The sequence below is a fragment of the Kogia breviceps genome, chromosome 2 (assembly GCF_026419965.1).
Source record: "Kogia breviceps isolate mKogBre1 chromosome 2, mKogBre1 haplotype 1, whole genome shotgun sequence".
NCBI lineage: Eukaryota > Metazoa > Chordata > Mammalia > Artiodactyla > Physeteridae > Kogia > Kogia breviceps.
In genome coordinates, this window is record NC_081311.1 from 14,303,097 (window position 1) to 14,329,278 (window position 26,182).

Sequence of the window (26,182 nt, forward strand, 5' to 3'; positions counted from 1 at the left end):
TGCAGATATTTTCTCACAATCTACAAAAATTATGGCCTAAGGCAATACACTGCTAATATGAAGCATTTGTTCAGCTCTAGTAGACTTATTTCCTATATGATTTATGTGAAAGAAGTCTTCATTTGCCTCTTCATAGATTTGGTAATAATGTTTCTGTTTCTTACATTAAATGTATAAAGTATAGGAAGTTCTTTAAAATTAAGCCAGCAAATATAACACTGAATTATTAATAAATAACAGTGAAATTAATAAGCTGGGGGGGTCCTCCTTTGGTATATAATTATGTCATTTCAAACCTCAGCCATTCTTTTTTCATTATCCAAATGCATTAAAAAAATCTAAATATTCCATACAGAAAATACATTTTCAATCTTTAGGCCCAAAACCAGAGTGACAGATTTCAAGTAAAATAGTAGACTGTGTTTTTTCCCCCTGAAATCTAGAAGGACAAAAAAAAACTTCAATCACTTCACTCCAGAAAGTTAGGGATAATAAAAAAGAGAGTTGTGGAAACAATACTATATCTTAATCTGTTAGGATATGAATAACTCTGAGACCATGAGGTATATGAAAAGATAAAATTTATTTCAACCTTATCAACCTGATGCATCGTGAAACTTATGTGTAGCACTTTCTAGCCAGTAAAGTGTTTGCTTATTAGTATGTCTCAGAATACACATAGAAGGAAATAGTTTCTTAAACGAACTTTTAAAACAAAAACAACTGTGCGTTTAGTTTTATGCTGAAATCTACTTGACAACTTGGAAAATTATCAGATTTTATACCAAAGTATAATAGGCAATTCTTACCTTAAGCATTCAGCATCATTTTGAGGCTTTTCACTGATTTTTATTTTTTCTGCCTCTAGGTACTTGGTAGTACAAACGGCTTCTTTTTTTTTATCTTCAAAACCTAAACAATTAAGAAAATTCTTACAATCTTTAAAAAATTAAACATAAAGGTTATCTTTATTCATTCATAAGAACAATCCTCAATTTTGGTACTTCATGTAAAATATATGTACTAGTGATTTTTATTCTTCTACTAGCATAGATGTTTGCTATTTCATACATTACTAATGTAGCAATTCAAGGCACACACAAAAAAGATCTTAACAAAATTTGTGACATTAAAAATACCAGATCTAACACTGATCAATTCAGTGCTTTACCTATTCCTTTTTTACATCAATAGCAGCACTATATCCCAATAGGTGAATACATTTTGAAAGAATAATACTACCTTATAGTAGATATATAACAACATTTATCAGCAAAATAAACTAACTCATAAAGGTAATACCTTTAAGCTCTCTCTGCAAAGTAAACAATTCTTGTATCAATTCACTCTTTTGTTTTTGAAGTTCATTTAACTGGCCACTATCATGTTCCATTGACTTCATTTCTAGAAACAAATAGACAAAAACCAAAAAACATATTTTAATTATTTTAAATTTTGCCTTATGTATATCAGGAATGATTAACTTTTTCTTGTGTAGTAAAAATTTAAGCAGTATATGGTCAATTTTAAGTCCCAACAGCTTCCCTTGGCCAAGTAGGAACTGTTTCTTAATAAACTGACCAGGATTATTTAAGCAACAACTGGATACAAAAGAACAAGTTAGTTGAGGGTTATACTGCTGAAAGAGAATTCAAAATAGTGTCATATTACTAAGTAAAACAAGCTTCCCAATGAAATTAGAAAACTCTACTCACTTTTTGGTTACCATGAACAATGCTGCTATGAACATTTATGTACAAGTTCTTATGTAGACATATGGTTTCAATTATCTTGAAATACCAGCGAGTGGAATTGTGGGTCATAGGGTAACTCTAGGTGTGACATTTTGAGAAACTGTCAAACTGTTTTCCAAAGTAGTTGTATAATTGTACATTTCTACCAGCAATGTATAAGGTTTCCAATTTCTCCACAGTCTATCCAACACTCTTATCTACTCCTTTATTATAGCCAGACTAGTGGCAACTCATTGTGGTTTTGATTTGCATTTTCCTAATTATTTTGAACATCTTTCATGTGGCCATTTGTATGCCTTTTTTGGATAAATGCCTTTTTAAATACTTTGTCCATTAAAAAAACTGGGTTATTTTTCTTTTTATTGTTTAGTTGTAAGAGTTCTTTATACATTCTGGATGCTAGCCCCTTATTAGATACATGATTTGCCAACATTTTCTACAATTCTGTGGGTTGTCTTTTCACTTTTTTGATAGTGTCCTTTGAAACTCGAGTTTTAATTTTGATGAAGTCCAATTTATCTATTCTTTTGTTGCTTGTGAATACCTAGAAAACCATTTTCTGATCCTAAATTATGAAGATTTACAACTGTGTTTTATTCTAAGAGTTTTATATTTTTAGCTCTTACATTTAGGTCTTTGATCTGTTTTGATTTAGTTTTTGTGTACAGTATGAGGTAGAGGTCCACATTCAATTCTTTTACATGGGGATATCCAGTTATCCCAGCACCTTTATTTAAAAAGACTATTCTTTTGCAAATGAATTGTCTTGGCATACGTGTAAAAATCAATTGACCATAAATGTATGGGTTTATTTTTGGATTCTCAATTATATCCCCTTGATCTATATGCCCATACTCATACCAGCACCTCACTGTCTTGATTACAGCAGCTTTGTTCTAAGTTTGAAATCAGGAAGTGTGAGTCTTCCAACTCTGTTCTTTTTCAAGTTTGCTTTGGCTATTATTGGTCCTTTGCATTTCTATGAATTTTAGGGTCAGATTGCAAAAAGCCAGCTAGAATATTTGATAGGGGTTGTATTGAATCTGTGGATCACATTTGGGAGTACTGCCATCTTAACAATATTAGATCTTCCAATCCATCAACTTGGGATGACTTTCCATTTATTTAGGTCTTCTTTAATTTCCTTCAACAATGTTTTTTGTAGTCTTGAACTTCTGTTAAAGGTATTCCTAAGTATTTTACTCTTTTTGATTGTAAATTGAATGCTCTTTAACTTACAAATTGTTTTGTTAGTATATAGAAATATAATTGATTTGTATATATTGATCTAATATCCTGCAACCTTGATGAACTTATTTGTTAGCTCAAATAGTTTTCTGATGGATTCCTTAGGATTTCTATACACAAGATCATGTTATCTTCAAATAGAGATTGTTTTACTTCTTCCTTTCCAGTCTAGATATCTTTTATTTCTTTTTCTTGCCTGATTGCCCAGGCTAAAATCTCTAGCAAAATGTTGAATAGAAGTAGTAGGAGTAGATATCTTTGTATTTTCCCAGTCTTAGGTGAGGAATTTTCATTCTTTCATCATTAATAGCATTTGCCATGGGTTTTTCATAGATACCCTTTATCAGGTTGAGAATGGTCCCTTCTATGTCTACTGTATTGAATTTTTTTTAAAACCATGAAAGGGTGTTGGATCTTGTCAAATGATTTTTCTGAATCTTTGATTATTTTTTTATCTTTTATTTATCTCTTCATTATATTCATGGTCTTGAGTATATTTATAAGAACAATTTAAAAAGTCTCTGCTAATTGCATAATCTCTATGATTTCTAGAGATGTTTCTATTTACCTAATTTCCTTCTTGCCTATGAGTTACAATTGGCTTTTTCACATGTATAGTGATTTTTGATTGGATACTAGGCATTGTGTTCACTATTTTCTTGAATGTTTGAATTTTGATCTCTTCCCTTAAAGCATGTTGATGCTTGTTATTTAGCAGGCAGTTAGGTAACATGAATAGGTCCAAACCTTGCTTTTAAGATTTTTTTTAAAAGAGTGTGTCCAGAAGAGCCTTAAGTCTAGGGCTAATTTAATCTTGCTATTAAGGCAGGACTCTTCTGTTTAATGAGATCTTTCTATTCTGACAGGATGGAACATGAATGTCTCCCAGTCCTGTGTGAGCTCTTAGAATTGTCGACCTTATGACTCCTCAGCAGTTTTTCTTCACTCAGCCTAGTGGTTTTCCCGTACGTATGCACAGAGTAATATATAGCTAAAGGCTCAAAGCAACCTTTATGAAGATTTCTGGAGGTTTTTGTCTGTGTAGTTCTTTCCTCTCAAGTACACTGTCCTGAAAATTTCAGCTAACTCAGCCTCCCTGAACTCCAATCTTTGTATCCTCAACTCAATCAGACCACTCTGCTTTGCTTAAGTTCCCCCTCTCAGTCCTGCTGTCAAAGAATTGCATCCAGGTAAAAAGCTAGGGTAATCATACCTCATGTGTTTCCCTTGTCTCAGTAATCATAGTCTTGAACAGTCTCTTTTTCCTCAATATGTAAAAATAGTTTTTAATATATTTTCTTCAGTTCTAGTTGTTTGTGTTGCGCTCCTTCCTGATTATAAGTGAAAGTTCTCCACATACTATTTAAATTATCCTTTTACTTGTCTATCTCCCATAGTAGACCATAAGCTCCTTAAAAACAGGAGCTTTCATTTATCTTTAAACTCCAATTCTTGTACAGTGCTTGCCATAATATATACAGAACACATAGCATGTGCTCAAGAGAGTGTGAACTGAAATCAAATAAACCATATAATTGAGTTAAAAATTTTTATTATCCATGTTTTTGTCAATTAATTTAAAATGAACAGTTCTTTGAAAAAAATTAATAAACTCACATTTATGCTTCTGCTCCTTTAATAAATGAATATTTAAAATATAAACATAACTACATGCTAATAATTAAGAGAAGTATTCCAGGATACCATTACAATCTTTAAGAGATTTAAAAAGTGAAACAATATTTTATTCATTATTAACTTATTTATCAGACATTCTACGATAAAATGATAAAATATCTTTGTAAAACTTGGGCAAGAGTGATAGAGAAATTTTGGACTTAAACATTCCTGAGGTAGAGAATGTATTATTTTTCTTAGTCCTAACTCTCTAGGCTAAATGGAAAAGGCATGGTTCCAAGGCTGTCTCTTCCCTCCCCAAAAATAAGACAAGTGCATCAATTCCTATGACACTTACACAACAGAAAGAATAAACACAATGTTTGTGGTAATAACTTTATTCCCACTTTTCTACTGCCTCATTTTAATTTTGTTATTACTTTTATTTAATAGCTTTACTGAGGTATAACTGATGTGGTGATAACGTTTTACTTCCTTCCGCTGCTTAAAATCCAAGAAGTTCTAATCAAGCTAGGTTTTATGGCTATGAATATTAAACCAAATTAAGACAATGAAAATTCATTCCCATCTTCTGACATGTGAGTTGTCTTTCTCATATAACTGTACATACATTGCCTCTCTTTAAAGAATACTAGCAAGCAAGGTATGTAATATGCTTCCTCTCATCTAACATCCAAGAAAAACTGATTCACCAACTGGAAGAAATAAATAAGGGGGACATTTTGAGAAAAATGTTGTGACAATCATTATAGTCATTATTTTGAAGCCAAAAGTGATGGACCCTTTTATCTATGAATTATCAGATGTTCAAAATAAACATTTATTAATTTCATAAATATATATTGAATACCAAATACCAATACTTCTAGCTGCTCAGGCCAAAAAAACTTGGAATCAACTGTTAATGCCTCTTTCTCTCACACCCCACATCTAATCCATCATGAAATCCTACTTGTCCATCTTCAAAATTTATCCAGAATCCAAACACCTCTCACCATTTCAATTGCTTACAGTCTTAAACTAAGCCATCATTATCTCTGGTCTGGATTACTGCCACTTTTCCCTAGGTTTCTGTTTCTGCTTTTACCTCCGTTAAGTGTATTTTCAACTGAGGCCAAAGAAATCCTATTAACATATGTGAGACCCTTCACTCCTGTGCTCAAAATTCTCCAATGACTTCTGATCTCACTTGAGTAAAAGCCAAAGTTTTTCGAATGGCCCACAAGTTTTAAATGATCTGAGTTCTTATTTTTAATTTAAAAATTAATTTAATTAAAAATTAATTAAATTAATTAATAAATTAATGTAAGTAATATGCACGTCTGTGCGCACACACACACACGCATACACATAAGGTACCCCTAGAAGGTGGAGAACCACTAGGTTGTGTAGGGCTGGCAAAACAAGTTGAGGAACCTGGTTTGCTACGTTTATCATGATATTTTAAAACATAATGTAACTAAATTAAGAGGCTCATAGTAATAGTCCAGAACTAGTAATTCCTTCTAAAAATATATGGGTGTTAATATTTTGGCAACTTCAAGGGGTAAGAATAGCATCCACATCTGAAGTTAAAAACTAATAAATCAAGGAAGATATCAGGCAGTGGAAAGAAAACTCTAAGTAGCAGAAAATAATAAAATAGCTATGGAGAGATGAAGATGAAGATTATTCAAAACCCAATGTAACTGGCTGACTAACCATACATATGGTCTAAAAGCTCAATGGGAAAGGTCAGAGGGGACAGCCAGCAGAAGAAGGAAGAGAGAGGAGAAAAATCAAGTATCAGGAAATAACAGATATGGTGGTACAAATTAGAAAAGGGAATGGAAGAGCAACCACTGACGGGACAGAAGACAAATGGAAACTAAAACTGCTCTGAGAAGAAAATGGCTCTAGTATGTGCTTAAAATTTGAGTAACTCCTTTCTCCACCAGCACCAACAGGGAGAAACAGTCACCATAAACAGTTTCACAGGTGAATTCTTTTGAACCTGGAAGGAGTTGATAATTCTAGTATTTACATTTTTTCCAGCTGGAGAAAGAAGAAAGCTTTTACATTCTTTCTGTTAAGTCAATATAACACACACAAAAAGATTAATCTCACTTATAAATACTGATGCAAAAATCTTAAAGAAAACATTAGAGACCACAGCTAAGTAAGGTTAATAATAGGATATTTATTAACAAAGTTCACTATGTTAATAGATTAAAGTGGGAAAAGCATATATGATCATCTCAAAAGGGGGAGGGTAGGGAGAGAAAGAAAAAAGAGGCGGGAGCTCTAGAGAGAAGGAGAAGAAAGAGAAAGAAGGAGAAGAAAGAGAAAGTTTCAATCTGGTGTCATGATTAATAGTAAAACTCCTTCTAAGCTGGAGACAAAATCCAGAAGCCATAATGGAAAATATTGATGAAGATGACTGCAAAAGTTTAAAATTTCTATATGGCATTCAGACATATGCAGACACACATAGAGACACATACATACATACTATAAGTATAGTCAAAGGTAAACAATAAACTAGGACACAAATTTATGACACAGGGCTAACTTCATTAATTTACAAAAAGCTCATATAAATCAGTAAGAGTAAAAATACATAAAGATGAACAAAGAATATTAACAGATTGTTCACGGAAAAAGAAAAATATAAATGGTCAATAAATTCAGATAAATTCAACATAGTGCAAAATCAAAGAAATGTTAATTAAACTAACAATGAAAACAACATCTTGACTTGTCAGATTGGCAAAGATTAGTCATTGATAATGCCCAGATTGGTAATGGTAGGAGATAATAATTTAGGAAAACAGGCACTTTCCTATGCAGTTGGTAGGAAAGTTAATTCAGAGGTATAAGTAGTGTAATTTAGTATTAAGTCTCTTAATATTTCCCTTTGATTTAGCAATTTCATCAGATTTTTACCACACAAATACATTCACAAAAGTACAGATAACAAACTCAGATTATTAGAAGCTCTTGTTGTTGCTTATGTAGGTTGTTTCTTAATTTTTATTTATTTTTTCTTCTTGAATCACCACCAGTCCCACCACCTGTGTACCGTTGCCCATCTTCACTGGGAATTTAGCTTCTTTCTGTAATTTTCAACTCTACCTCCCTACTGGCTCCAATCTATCAATATTTAAATATGTTCAAATATCTCCCACTTCAAAAAAGAACAATCCCACTTTCCCACTAAAAACTCTCCCTTGACCTCACATCCTCCTGGGTTACTGGACTTTCTATCTTATCTGCAGAGAAACTTCTTCGAAGACTTATCTATGCTCATGGTCACCATTTCCTCTCCTCACTGCTCAACTCATTACAACCCGGCTTCTGCCCTTCTTCTCTAATTACCTCAAACTGTTGCTTTTCCTAAAGATCACCAGGGACATCCAACTGCTGCTTCTTAGTCCTTATGGTTGACAGTTTGGCAGCTTTGCCAAATATTCTCAAATACAACCTCAATACTCTCTTCCCTAGGTGATCCCAACTTCACAGAGCAATGTATCCTTTCTTGAATGTGCCTAAATTTCTCGAAGTTCTTTCTCACACTCTGCTGGCTTTCTTCCTCTTGTTGAATGTCGTGGTTACTCAGGGTTCTAGTATTTTCTTTCAATACATTCTCCCTGGGTGATTCCCTAAATTTAATAGCTCTAGCCCAAACCTCTCTCTGAGCTCTTAAGTTAAATATCTAACTATCTGACATCTAGACCCAAACCTCTCATTTGGCTAATCCCTATGACACTTCAGATCTCAGTCTGAAAGTCACTTGCTCAGGTAGTCCTTCCTTAACTACCTAGTCCAGGTTAGGTTCCCTTACATGTTCTCACATCAGTTTGTACTTCTCTTTTTGAAACAGTCATCAATTTATAATTATCTCATTTATACTGTTGGAGATAGAGCATTAAACAAAACGAAGTCCCTGCCACTATGGAGATTAAATTTCATATGGAAACCCTAGAGACATTTTGAAAGTATAAAGAACCAACAGTATCAAGCACCATGAAAGCAAATCTGTTAAAATAAATTCATATTTCTGGAAGAAAGAACACAAAATAGGGGGCTCCTACATTATTTGTGGTATCAAGGACATTTTTTTCTCTATCATTTTTATAGAGAAGTAGTTTACATAAAGTACATACATTTATAGCACACAATTTCATGAGTTTTGACCATCATATATACTGTGAAACCACCACCATAATCAAGAAATAATGTATTTTCATTAATCCCCGCAAATTCCTGTGCCCCTTTGCAGTTCATACATTCCAACCTAGGCAACCACTGATCTGCTTGTTGTCACTTTCTGATTGCTGTCACATAGTTTGCGTTGTATACAGTATGTATTTTTCTGTGTCTAGTTTATTTCACTCACCATATCATTTTGAGATGCATCCATGTTGTGCGTCAGGCAGATTTGTTATTTTTATTGTTGAGTATTCCATTGCACGGATATACCACTTTTGTTTATCCATTCTCCTCTTAATCTTAATTAACCTCTTAACATTTAAGTTATGTTCAGTTTTATGAATAAAGTTGCTAAAAACTTGGTGTGAACATATGCTTCATTTCTCTGGAGTATGTTTAACTTTTTAAGAAACTGTAAAACAATTTTCCAAAGTGGTTGTATGATTTGTTTTATATTCCCATCACTACCATATGTATTTCAAGTGCTCCACATTCTTGACATTTGCTATGATAAAGCTTTTTAATTTTAATTAAGTGAATATACAGTGATATCTCATGGTTTTAATTTGCATTCTCCTTATGACTGAAGATACTGAGTATCTTTTCACATGTTAATTGGTCTTTAGTATATACTCTTGCAAAGTTCAAATCTTTTTCCCCTTTTACAATCAGTTTTGTTGCCTTCTTATTAAGTTGTAAGAGTTCATTATATTCTGGATAATAGTACATTGCCAGATATGTATACTGCAAATATTTTCTCCAAGTCTGTGTTTTGATTTTTCATTTTTAAGTAGTATTTTTATATTTATTTTAAGTCCAATGTATTTTTTTCTTTTACGGTTTATGTTTCTGGGTCCTATTTTAGGCATCATTGCCTATTCCAAGATGGTGAAGATTTCCTACTATGTTTTCTCTTAGGAGTTTCATAAATTTAGCTTTTATGTTTAGGTGTATGTCCATTCTGAGTTGATTCTTAATATGGTATGAAGTAAAAGTTAAGAATCATTGTTTTGTAATAGATGAATGAATTTCCTTTATCCACTGAATTGTCTTGCTACCATCAGTGGAAATCAGTTGACCATATATGCATAAGTCTATTTCTGGACTCTTTTCCATTCCAGTGATCTATGTGCCTATTCTTAAGCCAATGACACATTATCTTGATTATTGTAGCTTTTTAGCAATTTTGAAAGCAGGGAGTATAAATCTCTAAATTTTGTTCTATTTTTTAAAAATTGTGGCTATTTTAAGTCATTTGTATTTATATATAAATATTAGAATCTGCTTGTCAAGATTTAATAAAACTTAACGGAACATAAGATCCATTTGAAGAGAACTGACATATTAAAAAAATTGAATTTTCCAATCCCTGAACATGGTATATCTATTTATTTAGTTCTTCCTTAATGTCTCTCAGTAATGCTCAGTTTACAGTGTAGAAGCCCTGCATGTATTCTGTTAAATTTGTTACTATGTTATTTTTTGATCCTGTTTAAATGGCATTTTTATTCCATTTTCCAATTGTTTGCACATAAAAATTCAACTGATTTTTATATATCAATCTTGCATTACTTTATTGACTTATTAATTTTAGTAATTGTTTTGTAAATTCCTTACTATTTTCTACATAAACAATCATGTAATCTACTAATAGAGGCAATTTTATTTTTATCCTTTCTGATCTGTATGCCTTTTTTCCCCTTGTCTTATTGCAATAGCTAAAACGGCTAGGACATCCAGAGCCATATTGAATAAAAGTGGTATTAATGGGCACCCTTACCTTATTCTCAGTCTTTGTGGGAAAGTATTTAATATGTCACCATTATGTATGATGTTATTATTCAATATTTCACCATTAAGTATAATGTTAGCTGTAGGCTTTTCATACAGGATACTTATCAGATCGAGAAAGTTCCCTTCTATTCCTGGTTTTCTGAATGTTATACAGAACTGTACAGATCCACTTACCAGGCCCCCTTTCCATTTCTTTATGTTATAGTTGTCATGTATGCATATGACATACATGTATACAAATTGCCTCTATATTCATTATAAACTCCACATGACAATATATTTTTTGCTTTAAGAAATCATATGTATTTTTAAAAATTAAGAGAAAACATAAGTACTTTTATTTGCCATTTCTGATTATTTTAATTAAGATATGAGTTTGTCTCTGGTGTCATTTTTACTTCTACTTGGAGAGCTTCCTTTAGCATTTCTTGTTGTTCAGTCATGGTTGTTCAGTCATGGTGGCAAAGAATTCTCTTAATTTTCCTTTACTTGAAAATGTCTTTATTTTACCTTTTGAAGGATTTTTCACTGGATATAGAGATTTGCTTTTCTTTCAACACTTTAATTATTCCACTATCTTCTTGACTTCATGGTTCCTAGTGACAAGTACATGGTCATTTGATTAATTGCTCCCTGTTTTCAAGATTTTTTTATCTTTGGCTTTTCAACAATTTCACTATTATTATGTTCCTAGGCATGAATTTCTTTGAATTTATCTTGTTTGGATTTGCTGAGCTTCTTGAATCTATGAAGTAATATTTTTCAGCAAATTTAAGACACTTTCTGCCATGATTTCTTCCAATATATTTTCTGCCCCATCCTCTCTCCTTCAGAAACTAATTATCTGCATGTTAGACCTTTTGAAATTGTCCCACAGGTCCCTGAGTTTCTCTTATTTTTTTATTTTGTTTTGTTTCAATTTTTTCTCTCTTCTTCAGATTGGGTAATTTCTATTAATCTAGTTTCATGCTCATTGGCTCCTCTGTCAGCTCCATTCTGCTATTAAGTGACATTTTTATTTCAGATATTGTACTTTTCAGTTCTAAAATGTTCATTTGATTCTTTTTTACATTTTATATTTTTCTGCTGAGATTACCTATCTTTTCATCTATTACAAGTACATTTTTCTTAACTCACTGAGCATAGTTAATAAAGCTGCTATAAAGTTTTCAACTCCAATATCTAGATCACTGTGGTTTTTGGCATCTCATTATTTTCTTTTGACATTAGGTCATGTTTCACGGATTCTTCACAGGTCAAGGAATTTTGGATTGCATCCTGAACAGTGTGAATATCATGTTGTGGAGATTTTGACTTTTTAAAAAATAACAGCCATCCTAAATGGGTGTTAAGCAATATCTCATTGTGGTTTTGATTTCCATTTCCCTAATGACTATTTAGGTTGAACATTTTTTTCATGAGCTTACTGGCCATTTCTTTGGAAAAATCATCTATTCAAATCCTTCGCCCATTTTTTAATGGGGTTTTTTGGGGTTTGGTTTGGTTTTTTTGGTGTTGAGTTATGGGTTTTTAAAAAAATATTCTGGGTATTAATCCCTTATCAAAGATATGATTTGAAAATATTTTCTCCCATTCTGTGGGTTGTGTTTTTACTCTGTGACAGTGCCCTTTAATGTACAAAAGATTTTAATTTTGACCAAGTACAGTTTATCTATTTTTTCTTTTATTGTCTGTGTTTTCAGTATCCAAGAAATCATCACCAAATGCAATGTCATGAGGTGTTTCCCATATGTTTTCTTCTAAGAGCTTCATTATTTTATTTTTTAAGTTTATGACTTTGATCCATTTTTAGTTAATTTTCATACATAGTGTAAGGTAAGGGCCCAACTTTGTTCTTTTGCATGTGGTATCCAGTTTTCCCAGCAGCATTTGTTGAAAAGACGGCCCTTTCCCATTGAATGGTCTTGGCACCCTTATCAAAAATCATTTGACTCAAGGGTTTATATTTGAGCTCTCTATTCTATTCCATTGTTCTATATGTCTGTCTTTATTCCAGTATCACACTGTTTTGATTACCATAGCATTTTATTAAATTTTGAAATCAGGAATTTTGAGTCCTCCAACTTTGTTCTTGTTTTGGCCATTTGGCATCCTTTGGGATTCCATACAAATTTTAGGATGGGTCTCTCTATTCATGAAAAAAATGCTGTTGGGATTTTGATAGAGATTGCATTGAATCTATAGATTATTTTGGATAATAATACCATAGTAGCAATATTCAGTTTTCCAATCCATGAACATGGGATATCTTTCCATTTATTTAGGTATTCTCTAATTTCCTTGAGTAATGTTTTATAGTTCTCAGTGTACAAATCTTTAATCTCCTTGGTTATATTTTTTCTTAAGTACTTTATTCCTTTTGATGCTATTATAAGTGGAATCTTGAAAGATTGCTCTTTGCTAGTACACAGAAATGCAACTAATTTGCAACTTTGCTATATTTATTAGCTTAAGCTGTTTGTTTTGCTAGTTTGTTTGTTTTGTGGTTTTTTTGTGGAATTGTTAGGTGTCCTACCTATAAGATTATGCCATCTGGGAACAGAGATAATTTTACTTCTTCCTTTCCAATTTGCATGTCTTTTGTTTCTTTTTCCTGCCTAACTGATCTGTTCAGAATTTCCAATACTATTGCAAATAGAAGTGGTCATATCCATGACTTTTTAAAGAAAGGTAGTTTTAGAGTATCTCCTAAGGTTAATACCTATTTAAACTTGTGTTCTACACCTGTGATCATTAAATAGCAGTAAACATGAATATTATCTAAGGGACTTAAAAATTATGTTCCATATCCTGATTCAATAAATCTGAGATGAGACTCAAGCATTTAATATATTTTTTTAAAACTTCCCAGATGTGTGCCTATGGTTAAGAACTTCTGTCCTACACTCTCTACCCAAAGCAATTTATCACTGAGAACCTCATTTCCTTTATCTATAAAATTAAACTAATTAAAAAGTATAATCCCTGTATTTTTAAGCATTTAATTATGTTCCCGGTAGCATTCTATGTACTTTAATATTATTTCATTGAATCCTCACAACAACCTTGTTAAGGTCATTATTATTATCCTCCATCTTTACAGATGAGGAAACTGAGGCAAAGAAAACTTAAGCATCTTGCCCCAAATCACATATTACTTTCTGCTGGTTCTCCCCTTGCCCTCTTTGACATCTCTGTCTCATTCTTCTTCTCTTCCTTTCCTTAAATGCTATGCTTTCCCAGTTTCTGTCTTTGGTCTTCGGTCCTCCTCTATGTTCCCTCTACATGTTCCCTTTGAATTATGTCACCAACTCTCCTGTATTCCCAAACCCAATACTCTAGCTCTGATCTCTCTTATCAGCTTCACGACCAAATTTCCACCTACTACCTGGGCATTTCCACCTGTTTATCCCATAGACATCTCCAACTAAAACTACCTGAAATAAAATTTCATGTTTTTGTCCAGAAAAGGCTATAGTTCACCTCCACCTCTGCTCTTCCTCCTGGTACCATATTCTACCCAATCTCTTAAGTTTGAAAACTGTGATTCATGCTTGACTTTCTATATATCTGTTTACATTAATCAGTGATACAGTCCTGTCATTCTTCCTAAACATCTCCTTAATTCATCGTCTCCTCTCTTTGGTAACTTCTTTAGTTCAGGATCTTATCACAAACTGCAACAACCTGCATACTACTGTTTCTGAAATGAAATTCTCCCCACCTCGCTGTGTAACCGTGTTTCCTAGTTTAAACTGGATTGATGGTAAAATGAGGATCACAGCAACAGTATTACCCTTATTATAGCTTCTATCACATTTTACTATAAACATTTGCTTATGGATTTGATCCCTTCACTTTTTAGTTTTACTTCCCCAGGACCTAAAAGAGTATCTAACACACAACAGATAGTAAACAGATTTGACTACTAAATAAATGACCAATGCTCATGTCACATCTACTTCTAAAGAATTTGAGACTGCTCACAGTAAAAGATACATACCATTAAGATAAAAGAACAGCTATGCAATAACCCAATTTACTTATGAAAAAGTTAAATTTCTGGAAAAAACATTAATTCAAAATACGTTACTTTCAATACTACCAGATAAATGATGTGGTACTACGTATTCATACCCATTTTCAGAATGTTTGCCTCGTTTTCTAAGTCAGATATTTGAATCTTGACATTTTCTTTCATCAAAAGCTCTCGTTTCTTTGTTATTTCATACTCATTATTGAAGTCTGTAATTTCCTCAATAAATTTTTCTTCCTCCTCTGTCACTTTTCTCTTTGTAGCCTCCTGAAAAATGGAAACAAAGGAACAAATACAGGTGTTAATTGCAACAATATTTTCCCTTAGTGAGTTAAAATGCAATTATTTGGAAATATTAACAACAAAATAGAAAACTATACTTCCTGGGATTAAAATGCTGTACTCCTCCAGCAATATTAATTAAAAAACTGAAGTTATTACATATTAACAACTAAGTATATTCATGTGAAAGATTTACTCTTAATGCTTTACGACAATTATTTAGGCAGAAATTCTACCACCCATCATTATGTATGCATTTGTTTGCGTATTAAACTTACAGCCATATATGCCGTTTTTTCATTGCAAAATGGGTGGTAAAATAATTAAATGACCAAAGTTGAAAATGAAAGTCTACATGCAAAGGAATTGCTGTCTTACAGGATAAAAATGAAAAACAAAAAAGGAAATCCAAGAAAACCTTTTCAAATTTAGACAATGAAGGTAAAATTATATATTCATTTCAAATTCAGTTCTAAATAATAGCTACATTTCATGAAATGTCAACATGGAGTAGAAATAAGAATTTACAAAAACTTTAAACAATGATAGTACCTAAACTTTTTGACAATGGTAGAACCTAAACATTACTGCATTTTCCTATTTTTTTTCTAATAAATGTAACTACTTATGAGCTACATTTGGAAACTGGCCATGTCATTCATAACCATTTTGTGGTTGACTCTGATTTTAGATATATATTTTTAATATTTTAAAATGCATTTTTTTCAAAATGTCAGTTAGTTACAAATCATATTCCTAAACTGTCTTTATCATTTAAAACTACTGAGTCTGTTGTCTCTGACTTATGATAAAAAGATAAACAAAATCTATCTTTTCACCCACATCCATTAATATGCCTAAAGTGTGAACCTCTCTGACTTTCAAAAGCATTAAAACCAAGGTCTTGAAGCCTGAGCAATTCAAATCAATTTCACTATTTCTTTTATGCTTATTACAATTACAAATAATTTCTATACTGCATGCTGCCAATAAAATTCTTTCAAACTATATTACTCTACCAAATGGTTTAAAATAGCACTTAATAATTTTCCATATCTGAACAGGACTATCTGCCAATAAGGCATATGGATAATTTTTTCTAAAAGTACACTTCAGTATATTTTAATACTTTTTGATACAGTTAGTGAAATAAATTTTTCTAAGTGGCTGGAGACTTACAAACGTTTGGAGGAGCATATTCCTTTGGCTTGTAATTTCACTGCATTGTCTTTCTAAGGCATTTTCATGAGTTTTCAAAAGCTGTAATAGGAAGGCTTTTTCAGAAAACTGCTGAATCTTTAAAGTAAAAAAAACACAAAACAGAATGAAACAATTAGACATTTTAGGGTAGTTAATAGAACAGATCTGTATAGTATAAAATTTTTATATTAATCTTTAAAATGCAAAATAAGATTCACATTAAACATCTTACTTTATATGCTCTATCTTAAATTATTTTATAAATGCTTTATAATTATAATTTTTATAATCTCTTCCCCTAATAAGACTATAGGCGCCTCAAGGGCAGAGAATGTGTTTACTTTTTCCTTTCTAATACCTAGCACCATTTTGTACCTTAGGTACTAAAGCTTTTTTATGACACACATTGAAATCTGCTTTAAGACAGCTTGTTTTAAAGAACAAATTTCTATTCTCATCACTTACATGAAAGATATGGATGAATAAATGACTAATCAAATTATGAGATAAAATCTAAAAACCACAGGCAAAAACCTAGTCCCATGACTATAGTTATACCAAATAAAACACAAACCTGCTAAAGTCTTCAAATGGGTTTTGAGAATTCATTTTTTATTTTAGCACCTCATTTGGTTCTAACTAGCAAAAGATAAAATAAACATTAATATTAGATATGTAACTTATTTCATTTGGGCTGTAAAGAATAGCATCTCTTGAGACCATGAACATTGAAATGAAAGTCAGGAAGCTTTAATATATAAAAGCTAAAAATGATGCCAGACTGGAAATAATCTTTCCACTACATTCAGTACTGGCCCTCATAAGAAAGCATCACTTCAAATCTGGGGCTGTTCCCATCTCTACAAAGAAAAGGAAAAGGAAATAAATTCAACTTAAATTGCAGAAAGCAAGATTTATGTTAGCTGTTAAAAACTTCCTCAAGGTGAGAGACAGGTTGTGAAATCTCTGTCCCAGAAGATACTGAATAATAAAGAGTTTAGGAATAGTTTAGTCCAGAGGCAAAGGGTTGGCCTAAAAGACATTTTGAAATGATATGGCTAAAAAGCCCTAGAAATACAGGCATTAAAAAAAAGCAGCTGAAATAAACAGAAAATATGATCTTAAATTTATATAATACCATAGCCCATCTGCCCATACCTTCAGCACTTGGTGCTGATTTCATCAATTTTATCTTAGGAAAGACATCAACAGAGAAAGATTAGAAAGGTGCAATTTACATGACCAAAGGAATTCAGAAAATACTTTCAAAATTGGGGGAAGGGAGAATGGGCAGTTAGTATTTTACTGTCTGAGAAGACAGAAATTAGAAAACATATGGGCTGATCTATAAAATTATACAGAAACTGGTAACAATGGTGAACAAGAGTATGATCATGAATTTTATCACATTTATTTTGAATAAGAAAATACTTCTGAGCTATTTAGTATATATTATATGAATGAGAATAAAATGAGTTCCAGAGAAGTAATACCTTAACAAATGTTATATAATTAATTAGGGGCAAACCCAGGACTAAAATTCAGGTCTCCTGACTTTATTGCTTCTAAATCATGATACTAATATGTAACTATCAGAACTATTTCAAAGTAGTAAAAAGATACTTTTGGCACTAAAAAGGGACTTCAGTCTCTGATAACAGCATAAATTGAAAGTATATAAGTTTAAGAGACAGAAAAATTACCAAATACTAGGTCCATCAGAATTTATTGAGAAAAGGTTGCTTGCAGTATATTCCTAACTCTCAGAGTTGCAATTATGAACAATAACCATGAATGTTTACAAAAATGCTTTAAGACCAAATATCAGGCTGGATATATTTTGGTTTAATCCAATTAGGTATTTCATGTAATATGCCTTTCAGAATCAAAATTCCCAAATTCTGATTCTGTTTCTACCACTGATCTGTAGTCAAATCTGCGTTGAAAACCAAAAGTGGAGAAAATATTATTTATCAAACTAAGGAATTTTAAAATAAGACAAGCAAATGTATCACTCGAATTCACAGAAGCCTTATGTTAAGGACTCAGAAATTAAGGTGCTCTGTTTCCAGCTATCACTAAGACCTAAAATTATCACTGAGCTCACGTTTTCTTCTTAAAAGGGAAAATAACAATTATTAAGGAGAGATATTAGACATATTGGCATTTAATTGGAATGTTTTACTGTAACCTGAAAAGATGAAACCTATATACCCCAAATGAAAATCAGACTGCTGTTCAAAAGATCTATAAGAAGGGTAGAGCTATAATTTTCCTCTTCCCTAAAATTCTATGTAAATTATCCATTTTGAGGTCTTTTCTACTTTTTTGTTTTCATTCTTATTATTGGTGTACTCTTCATTCTTACTTTCTGTTATACACTCTGTCTTCATCTTTTACTCACACATTTTCCTCTTTTAATCAAGACCTAAAAAGCCCCAGAGAATCAATAGCTACAGAAAGATTACAGTAACATTAATTTTTAAATTTACTTAGGATCTGTGATGAAAACATTTAATGAATAATGGAATTGGCAAGTAGGGAAAAGAGAGTAATAGAGAAAGAAGCAGGACTTTGGAAAAGCTCAAGTTAGGAAGGTCAAGAAAGAATAGATTGCCTACGCTGACTCACAAATTGAGGAAGGCAGTTAAGTTATGGTTGCAGAAACTACATGGGGTCTAATATTATTAGACCTTCTATTTTAATGGAACTAATGGGACAGATGCCTTAGGATTTATCCAGTTCCACTCTACCAAGTATAAGTTATTAACTCTCACTACTAAAAAAAAGCTTTTCAAGACCACCTATTTGCAGTATGTGTTTCTCATTGTTCCTTTTGTTCTTCCTGTTATCACAACTCATTTCTTAAATTATTTTTCACATTCTTGCTTTTGAAAACCAGACCTACTGATATATATTCTAACTATAACCCTGAAGATGTTGATAGGATCACAAGATGGGGTCATTTCACAGAATAAATTATCATCAGAAATCTCTCTCTCTTTTGTCGCAAAAGTGATGGGTAGGAATCAGAATTGGGAAGATACTAGAAGAGATGTAAAATTGTGATTTAAGAAGATATTTTTGAACTTATTTGAGTCAGGTTTGAACTGAGGCACTATCTTATATCCATGGTAGCCTGGACATCCATGATAAATAAAAACTTAAGAAACTACTGGCTGTATCTGCTAAATCACCCAGGGATCTCAAGGGGCTACAAACGAAAAGGGTGGAAGGTTCAAATTTCTCTTTCTACTCTCTTTCCTTCCTCTGACTACAGATGAAATGAAAATATTTGCACGCAGCCTTAAAGTTATATGCTAGAATCAAACAGCCAAACTTTGCAGAAAATATTGCTGTTTTGGAAAATTTTAATTATAACAGTGCCAATACTCTGGTTAATTTTACTTCTCTCAGAAATAAACACTTTTTTTTTCCCTTTCCTTGTCTTATTTTTCCTGGGATATTTGATTTTTCAAAAGAGCTTGTAGTTTCCCCAGTCAGCTGACTTATCTGGTCAACTAGGTCAGTTTTCAGCATAGCCATGATTTGTGACTCTTCACCACTCTTGCTGCTTGGGCACCCTTAGGTATTTTTCTATCAGAATAACTTGAAAGTTGAGAATGACTGAGAATTTGAAATTAATGTTTGGGTCCAGGTAAGCAAAGTACAAAGTACAATCTACACTTTGTTGTGGTTGCCGTTGCTTAAAATAATTTCAGGCTTTAGGAACTGGTATTTTGCTGACTAAATGCTCTGCCCAAGAGTAAAACAGGCAACACTACATAAGAAAACATCATGAAAGTTAGGTAGAAGATTTCACACTCGTAATCACAGCAACTGGGGAAAGAAGGCGTTTGTTAGGACTATGATAAAAGACGTTTCAACATTAGAGTACATCAATGAATACTGTATCAATTGCAGATATTAACTTTTTAAAAAAATAGCTCTATTTTTTATAAATACATTTCTTAACCACAGATGCAATGCTTAAAGAATAACTCACTATGACACAGTAATCCTAATATAGAAAGCAAGGAAGCTTCAATATTAGTAAATATTAGTCCTTATAATGGCTTATAAAGCTTTACATGATTATACTCTTATTCCCTCTCTAATCCAATCTTCTACCAGTTTCCTCCTCAATCACTCCTCTCTAGCCACACTGGCCTCCTTGTTATTCCCCGAACATCCAGCCACACTCTCTCCTCAAGGCCTTTGCACTGGATATTCTATGCCTGGTAATCTCTTTCCCCAGATTCCTTATGGTTCATTCCTTCATCTCAGTCAAGTCTTGGCTCATCTCTCATCTTTTCATTAAGGATTATCAGGATGCCTGATAAGACCACTGCTATTTACGTCTGTTCTGGAAGTTCTTGTTAATGCAATATGTCAAGAAAAGGAACAAGAGATAACAATTATTTAAAAAGCTGGCACACAATTCTCTCTCTCTCTTTTGTTTGTTTGGGCAAATGTAATTACCGTATACCTAATAAATCCAAGAAAATCTACTGAGAAACTGAGAAATAGAGAAGAGTTCAGTAAAAAGGCTAGTAACAAAATAAATACCAAAAACTAGTATTTTTTCTATTTACCAACAATAAATAGAAAAAAGCATGGAAAAGATCCCATTTACAACACCAAAAACTAAACAAAACACAAATAAACTTAACATGAAGTATGTGGGACCTATATGAAAAAGCCTGCACTGAGAAACATAAAAGAAGGTATAAATAAATGGAAAGGGGCTTCCCTGGTGGCGCAGTGGTTGAGAATCTGCCTGCCGATGCAGGAGACACGGGTTCGTGCCCTGGTCCGGGAAGATCCCACATGCCGCGGAGCAACTAAGCCCGTGAGCCATGGCCGCTGAGCCTGTGCGTCCAGAGCCTGTGCTCCGCAATGGGAGAGGCCACAACAGTGAGAGGCCCGCATACCGCAAAAAAAAAAATAAATAAAAAATAAATGGAAAGATATGCTATATTCTTTTTTAAAAAAATAAATTTATTTATTTATTTATTGACTGTGTTGGGTCTTCATGGCTGCACATGGGCTTTCTCTAAGTTGCGGCGAGAGGAGGCTACTCCTTGTTGCAGTGTGCAGGCTTCGCATTGCAGTGTCTTCTCTCGTTGTGGAGCACGGGCTCTAGGTGTGCAGGCTTCAGTAGTTGTGGCACGCGGGCTCAGAAGTTGTGGCTCACGGGCTCTAGCACACAGGCTCAGTAGTTGTGGCGCACGGGCTTAGCTGCTCCGCAGCATGTGGGATCTTCCCAGACCAGGGATCGAACCTGTGTCCCCTGCATTGGCAGGCAGATTCTCAACCACTGTGCCACCAGGGAAGCCCCTATACTATATTCTTGAATGTGAAGATTCAGAGTTGTAAATATATCAGTTCTCCCCAAATGAACTTATTAGTATAATCTTAATTAAAACCCCAATACTTTTATTTTGCTGGAACTTGTAAAAATGATCTCAAATTTATCTAGGAAAACAAAACAAAACAAAAGAATCAGGAAATTCCTGAAAAACAAATTGTCATTCCACAGGGTCAAAGATATTTTAAAGCTAATGTAATTAAGTGAATATGATACTGGTGCCAAAACAAATAGATTAACAGAATAATATAGAATATCTAAAAACAAACACAAATATACAGTTTCACATATATATATATATATATTACACACACACACACACACACACATATATATATCATAGTCAATGAGAAACATGTGACATTTACCCAGGCAAAAATGGAGAATCATTTTTATTTAAAATATTAAAGAAAAAAATGTGTAAAAGTACTGGAAAAAGACATTATTTAAACAATGAATTTCAGAAACAAAGGATTAAAAATAGCAACATAAACATTCTAAATTTTGATTAAAAAATCATAAAAAACCAAGCTACAAATAATAAAATTTGCAACAAATGACAAAGAAAGGGTAATATCTATAGCACATAAAAAGCTAGAATTCAGTGAGAAAAAGACAAGGAAAGGATATGAATAGGCAAAGCACAAAGTAAAGATGAACAATCTGAACAAATGAAAAAAAATAAGTAAACTAAAAAGTTCAAATTAAAACCATAAAAGATGCCATTTTTCTTGTATTTGTAAAAAACTCAATAATTTCTATTGTACAAATAGTGATATTGTGGGAATATAAACTGGAACTTTTATGGAGGTTAATTTGGAAATTATCAAGAGCTTTAAAAGTACAGTTGACCCTTGAACAACACGGAGGTTAGGGGCGCTGACCCTTGCTGCAGTCAAAAATCTGCATATAGGGACTTCCCTGGTGGTGCAGTGGTTAAGAATCCGCCTTCCAATGCAGGGGACATGGGTTTGAGCCCTGGTCCAGGAAGATCCCACATGCCACGGAGCAACTAACCCTGTGTTCCACAAATACTGAGCCTGTGCTCTAGATCCAGACAGCCATAACTACTGAGGCTGCGCACCTAGAGCCCGTGCTCCACAGCAAGAGAAACCACCGCAAGGAGAAGCCCGCGCATCTCAACGAAGGGCAGCCCCCACTTGCCACAACTAGAGAAAGCCCACACGCAGCAACAAAGACCCAATGCAGCCAATAAATAAATAAATTTATTTATTTTTTTAAAAAACTGCATATAACTTTACAGGTGGCTCTCCATGTCCACAGTTCTAATCCACACATTCAATCAATCGGATCCTGTAGTATCGTCGTATTTATTTTTAAAAATCCTCACATAAGTGGACCCATGCAGTTCAAACCTATGCTGTTCAAGGGTCAACTGTATCTACCCACTGACATTGCAATTTGATTTCTAGGACTTTACCCTAAAAACATAAGTGCACACAGATGTATGTATAAAAGTATCATCACAGTGATATTAATAATAGTAACTATTAAGAGTAATAATAAATATTTATCAATAGAAAACTAGTTAACTAAAATATGGTATAGCCTTTTATTATGTATGCTACCATTAAAAACTGCTTATTTAGATATATATTTACTGATATACCCAGCATATAGTGAATGGAAAAAAGCAAATCATTTAAGAAAAAAAAATACATGCATTTAAACAATTCTGAAAGAAAACCTATGGAAATATTAACTATATGGCAGAACTATATATAGGTGGTTTTCACTCTGCTTTTTGCCTATCTCTATCTTTTGAATATTGCAATAAACAGGCATTAGTTTTATGAAGTTAAAATAATAGAGCTAGTTCAATTCAGCAAAAAACAAACAAAAAACTGCACGTTCGCCATATATAATGGCATAAGATCCTCAGAATTTCCCAGGAATATAATCCTCTCTTCCAGCAGGGACATAAGCAAGCACTCTTAATAAAAACTGAGAGGGGCAGAAGCTCAGAATAAAGAGGAAAAGAACATTTTAGAGTAACAGCCTGATCTACGTTCCTACTGTGATGGTCACATATCTCCCATTTCTTCTGCTTTTCTGTCTTCTCTTGAGAGAAGCTGATTAGAATTTTAACGAAGGGAAACTGGACTATATTTAAAGCCATGGAACTAGTTTTAATCAAAGAAGCTGAGGTAGGCAACCTTTCAACTTATCTTGAAGTATTAATTCAGGCAATAACAATTCATAAGACCACACAAGCACCAAAGGCTATATGAGAAATTTTTCCTGCAGCATTGAGATCACAGGCACAGCTATGAATAGCCAGTTTGCCTTTGACTGTTTCCATACACCTTTGCTGAACCCATCTGGTGTTCCAAAGTCTACAGATAACCTACATCTACCCTTCTCAAAGTAACCCTCCATCTCTAAAATTTTTCTTCCCCTTTTCCTCAAAAAAACCTCCCATTTGCAGAGAACTGCTGATTCAGCTAGATATTAATCTGATTAGGGAAAGAAGAGTAAAGTACAAATACTGATAGGCCAAGAACATTCTGTAATGATACTTCTTAATCTGAAAGACTCTCGCTGGGGAGCTACTTTGAAATAAGGTGACTTCCGTGCAATTTGGTAACTTAGGAGGCAGAACCTCACCTTACCTATTACTACATCTTCCTGTTCTGTCGGGATATAAAACAATGGAATGCTGAGGGTAGTGATTTTTCATGTACTGCTTTTAATGGAAGATCTATAAAACACCACAGATTCTTTAAAACATACATTTTCCTCCTCATAATAATAAAACCTGGCACACGAGCAAGAAAAGATCACACCTCAGTCAAGTATCCTACAATAACACTAGAAACAAGGACATAAGAAAATAAGATAAAAATACAAGCTGAGATAAAAAGACAGAAAATTTTTAAAAATTTAAAAAAGACAGCAACACAGAACTTAAATTTGCAGAGAATATTAAATAATAGAACACTGCAAAAGATGGAATCGTTGATATAAAGTATAAAGAATTGTCCAATACTGTTGAAACTAGCAAATAACAGAAGATAATAGATTCAGAGAACAGAGAACAAAGATCCAAGCTATAAGAAATTAGGGTACTTGAAAAATAAACCAGAATATAACATTTACGGTTAAAATGGGAGACTTATCCTTGGACTAGACAAGATTGACAGATATACAAATTTGTTTATCTGTGCACACATTTGGAATCATGAGGATAAAAAAACAATTCCTACAGCAACCAGGGAAGAAAAAAGAAACAAAACAGGCTCATGCACATATTCTTCCTGAAAAATTACTTGAACAATTACACAGATTGACCAAAAGATAAATAAAAAATAGGAACTCAAGAATGAGGAAGTTGAAGCACTAAGGTATTTTACAGTGAAGAATTCTGGTTAATATGACAATCCAAACAAATATGGGAAAGACCAACTTTCTATTCAAAGACAGAGAAATGCTGGATAAAACATAACTAATTTAGTGCTACCCTGGTGGCGCAGTGGTTGGGAGTCCTCCTGCTGATGCAGGGGACACAGGTTCGTGCCCTGGTCCGGGGCCCGTGAGCAATGGCCGCTGAGCCTGCGCGTCCAGAGCCTGTGCTCCGCAACAGGAGAGGCCACAACAGTGAGAGGCCCACGTACCGCAAAACAAAAAACAAAAAACAAAAAACATAACTAATTTAAAATGTATGTTATTTACATAGGTAAGCCAAAAAGCAAGAGACAGAAATAATCATGCCAGAAATCATCATGCTAGAATTCAAGTCCAAGGGGTATCTTTGAGATTGGATACAGGCAACAGAGGCTAGGGTTTTAAAAATGCCCAAATAATACTGAATGTCAAAGCCAAAGGGAGATACTGGGCTCATTTGATAAAGTTAGTTATAAAATAAACAAATGGGACCTAATTAAACTTATAAGCTTTTGCACAGCCAAGGAAACCATAAACAAAATGAAAAGACAACCTAAGGGCTGGGAGAAAATACTTGGCAAATGATGTTACTGATAAGGGATTAATTTCCAAAATACACAAACAGCTCATACAGCTTAATATCATAAAACAACCCAATCAAAAAATGGGCAGAAGACCTAAATAGACATTTGTCCAAAGAAGACATACAGATGGCCAACAGGCACATGAAAAGATGCTCAAAATTTCTAATTACTAGAGAAATGCAAATTAAAACTACAATGAGGTATCACCTCACACCAGTCAAAATGGCCATCATTAAAAAGTCTACAAATAATAAATGCTGGAGAGGGTGTGGAGAAAAAGGAACCCTCCTACACTGTTGGTGGGAATGTAAATTTGTGTAGCCACTATGGAGAACAGTATGGAGATTCCTTAAAAAACTAGAGTTACCATATGATCCTGCAATCTCACTCCTGGGCATGTATCTGGAGAAAACTATAATTTGAAAATATACATGCACCCCAATGTTCATAGCAGCACTATTTACAATAGCCAAGACATGGAAGCATGTCAAGAATGAGACTGATAGTTATGGTTACCAAAGGAGAGAGTGGGGAAGAGGGGAGAGATAAATTAGGAGTTTGGTATTAACATATACACACTACTATATATAAAATAGGTAAACAACAAGGACCTACTGTATAGCACGGGGAACTATACTCAACATCTTACAATAACCAATAATGTAAAAGAATCTGAAAA

The 26,182-nt window shown here is 33.3% G+C and overlaps 1 protein-coding gene across 1 annotated transcript in view; it reads right to left on the reverse strand.

Moving 5' to 3' along the window:
* Positions 1 to 26,182, reverse strand: part of CCDC172 (coiled-coil domain containing 172) — a 67,085-nt gene that overhangs the window by 26,301 nt on the left and 14,602 nt on the right. Inside the window, exons 4-7 of the mRNA XM_059053569.2 lie at positions 16,123 to 16,239; positions 14,763 to 14,928; positions 1,303 to 1,404; positions 810 to 912 (exon numbers count right to left, since the gene is read on the reverse strand). Of these exons, the coding sequence (XP_058909552.1) occupies positions 810 to 912; positions 1,303 to 1,404; positions 14,763 to 14,928; positions 16,123 to 16,239 (488 nt within the window). The remainder of the gene's footprint in view (positions 1 to 809; positions 913 to 1,302; positions 1,405 to 14,762; positions 14,929 to 16,122; positions 16,240 to 26,182) is intronic.